General features: G+C 39.2%; 1 protein-coding gene across 1 annotated transcript; it reads right to left on the bottom strand.

Moving 5' to 3' along the window:
- Nucleotides 1–60: 60 nt before the first annotated feature.
- LOC121963990 (kinesin-like protein KIF1A) lies at nucleotides 61–3,410 on the bottom strand (the record flags this gene model as incomplete). The annotated part of the gene is made up of 9 exons (XM_042514225.1): nucleotides 61–127; nucleotides 291–399; nucleotides 549–604; nucleotides 720–838; nucleotides 1,264–1,354; nucleotides 1,842–2,025; nucleotides 2,800–2,935; nucleotides 3,112–3,197; nucleotides 3,310–3,410. Coding segments are annotated over 9 exons (949 nt in total), but the record flags the coding sequence as incomplete, so codon positions are not given.
- Nucleotides 3,411–3,455: the final 45 nt, after the last annotated feature.

Raw genomic sequence — 3,455 nt, 5'->3', positions numbered from 1 at the left:
TATATATATATATATATATGTGTGTGTGTGTAACTGGTATTTTGATGTGACATGTCAGACCTGATGTAAGAGGAAAGTGCCGTGGCAGGGCATCCCGCCTCTGTGGTCAACGACAGCTGGGATGTAGCTATAAAAAGGGAGATAATGTTATTTTCACATTTTTAACTGAGATGATTGTATTCACTGCAGAAACAGAAAAAATCATTATTCTTTGTGCCAACAGTATGATCTATTGTGTTTCTTGCTTTATGTTACTGAAGTGGAAACACAGTCACAGAAACTTGACTCACTCTCCATTAGCTTCCAGCTCACAGATCTCAAAGAAGACCATGAGGTCATATTTGGCGTGACAAGGTCCTGCAGTGGAGCGAGTCAGCGTGCTGAGCTTCGTGGCCGGCACTGGAGGAACAAAGAGAGCGAACCAGACTGCACTAAACCAAACTGAAGTGAATATCAAATTGTAAGCAGAATAATAGAGCAGGTCATGGAGATCTCATGAATAATCAACTTTTGATATACTTGCAGGCACATTAAATTTCTCTGCTAACCTGGTTTGGATAAGGGCATCACTCTGGGGAACTGCCTCCTGGAAGGTCTCAGTGGACTAAAAAAAAAAGACAAAGGAACAAAACATAAGGAAAGTTTCTTTGCATTTAAAAAATACCATGTCACAATAAGTCATCAGCTTTTGAAAATTAAAGATAAGTTTTCTTTCAGACCTGATGAGGTCTTTGCAGAGCGGAGGGAATGGTTGTTTCTGATAGTGACCAAACACCTCGAAGACGATGGGCTGAGTCTTAATGTACTCCACGAACGACTTTGTCACCTCCACTGTGATCTGACAGACAAGAGAGGAAAAACAACTCAAACACGGAAACTTAAGACCACTGTCAGCAGGCCTGTGTATTGGCAAGAATCTGGTGATACGATACACATCAAGATAGAGAGGTTACAACTCAATATATTGCAATATAACAATATATCGCAATACTGTAAGAAAGGTGATGGGTTTTTTTTTTAATCTAACTGTAGGAAAACTGTCACAGTATAAAGAACACCACAATGAGTACTTCTTTTAGTGCAATCCAAGAAAAGAAAGAAATATTTCCCTTATCAATAAAAATTTAAAAAACCAAAAGTGTGAATCAATACAGTATCACAAACATAATGTCGCAGTATTGCAGTGTTTTTATATAATTTTACACCCCAAGTTGTCGGTAATATTTGTTAAAAACAGGTCTGAATGTAAAGTTCAATGTTTACATTTTGAACATGGTAAAATCCCAGCGGAGGTCCTCTGCCCGTGTTCTTCAGCGGCTCAGTGGAGAAAGCTTCGTCATGGCGGTGGATGAAACTGAAAAAGTGATGACATTCTATTAGATTGATTTTCCTTTTCCTTACATCAGGTTTACCACAACACAAACTGATTAATTTGGTAACTGCTACAAAACACAAACATTTACTATCAGCAATCTTTTAAATACATATTATCATAAATAAGAACAGTGAGGACCTTGTTTTGTATTGAGATCATTTTTCTGCAGATTATTTGGTGCTGAAACAATATTATATGAGCTTGTATGTACGTCAGTTACGGGATGTATACTTGCATGCATTAATATACTACCATAAATTAATAGCCGAAATTCCAATTGCAAAAATACTTAAATGCAAATACAATACAAATATTAAGACATTTTCTGCATTTGTATGCATGTATTACAATAGTGACAATAGAGAGAGATCGTTGACAAAGACAACAGGCATTCAGTCAGAAACATACAGCAGACAGACCATATTATTTACTGAACTTCATTGGAGGAAACGTGCTTGAAACTCACTTGAACTGGCAGAAGATGTCGGCGTACTCGGCTGAGATGCTGGACGCCTGTAAGACGGTGACTCTGAAGGTGAAGGTGCTGCCGATCTTCAGGTGGGACAGAGCTTTCTCTGGGGAGAGGTCCAAAGGAAGATCCAGACCCAGACCTGAACTCTTTACTGGGCTGCGGGGAGCTTCCATGACGGCTACACACAACAGAGGAAGAGACACAGAAACACATGTGAGCCTGTTATTTATTTTGGTTTATTTATTTTCGTTGTTAATTTAAAGATTTATGGTGGTTTCTCAAGGTGGCTAAGGGAATTAGTCTCAGGCAAACATATAGAGAGAATTCCAAACAGCTCACTGGGTCTGCAGGACAAATTATTAGATATATCAATTCCCATCAATTAACTGATATCCTTGTTGAGTGAAAGTTCTGATAGTTTAACCCATTTTTTCCTTTTTCTTAATGTAATAGGATGACATGGCTGTGTTTATGTCCAGTCTGTCTTTTTGTTGTTTTGCTTTGTGTATATGTGGGCAGTTTGTTTGTAAATGTTATTTTTTGTGATGAAAAAAAAACATGAAAAAAAAAATTATGGTGGCACTGGTGTACCATAAACATCAGCTGGGATAGGGACTCTTTTACCCTGTTAAGAATTGTTTATACAAAGAAGGCAGGGCTGCACAACTGAAATACTATTGAAATTGCAATATGGCAGAGTGCAATATCCAAATTGAAGGATCTGCAGTTTTTTGAGTTTTTTTAAGGTACAATGTGTCACAACATACCATTGTAAATCATGCATTGTGATGCTTCAGAAATGCAAAAATTGCCATTCCCAGTAAAATCTGGACTCATATCGCAATAGCTGTCAAATCAATTGCAATATGATTTTTTTCTTTTTTGCATAATGTGCAGCACTAACAGAAGGACAAGTATATTTTTTTATTCCCTGCACAGGTTGTTAGCTCACCTGGACAGGTGTTGTTGTTGACTTCATCTGCAGAAATTCCTATCTCTGCGTTCTGTCCTTCTCCCTCCACGATTCGCAGCTCCTCCTGGGAGGTGTTGGAGTGGGACAGACCAACAGGACACGACTCGGTCTGGAACTGGTACAAACAGGAAAAAAAATCAGCCTGGATCCCGTTTTCACCAAATATTAACATTCAAGAGCATAGATTGAAATTCTGACTCTCTTCCCTTGATCTCAACAGTTTATCAGTGTTTAAATTACATCTGACTTTTACTGGCTGCAGAGGACAACAAATCATCAGCCAGTTAGTACCTTCTCAAACTGTTTGTCTTCAAAGGAGATCTTGGCAGTGCCTGACTGCCTCACACCAGATCCATAATCAGGGGCCTCTTCATCAGCTAAAGGGAGACGAAACAGAGAGATGAAATGTCTTAACATCATTTCTTAATACAAAAGAACAGATACACCAACAGTGTCTGAATGTGTCTGATATGCAGCCTGTGATTGTACCTGAGATGGCCTGCACAGCCACTCGGAGGAAGCCTTTCACCTCCCCCTTCTCACTGACGATGGCCACGCGATGTACCAGGGGCACCGGGTACAGCAGGTTACTCAAATACACAAAAGCCCTGAAGGACAAAGTGATGAGGGGATTT

Source organism: Plectropomus leopardus, unplaced genomic scaffold (assembly GCF_008729295.1).
Source record: "Plectropomus leopardus isolate mb unplaced genomic scaffold, YSFRI_Pleo_2.0 unplaced_scaffold13534, whole genome shotgun sequence".
Classification (NCBI taxonomy): domain Eukaryota; kingdom Metazoa; phylum Chordata; class Actinopteri; order Perciformes; family Serranidae; genus Plectropomus; species Plectropomus leopardus.
The sequence above is the reverse complement of the archived record's forward strand: the minus strand, read 5'-3'. Positions and strand labels throughout refer to the sequence as shown.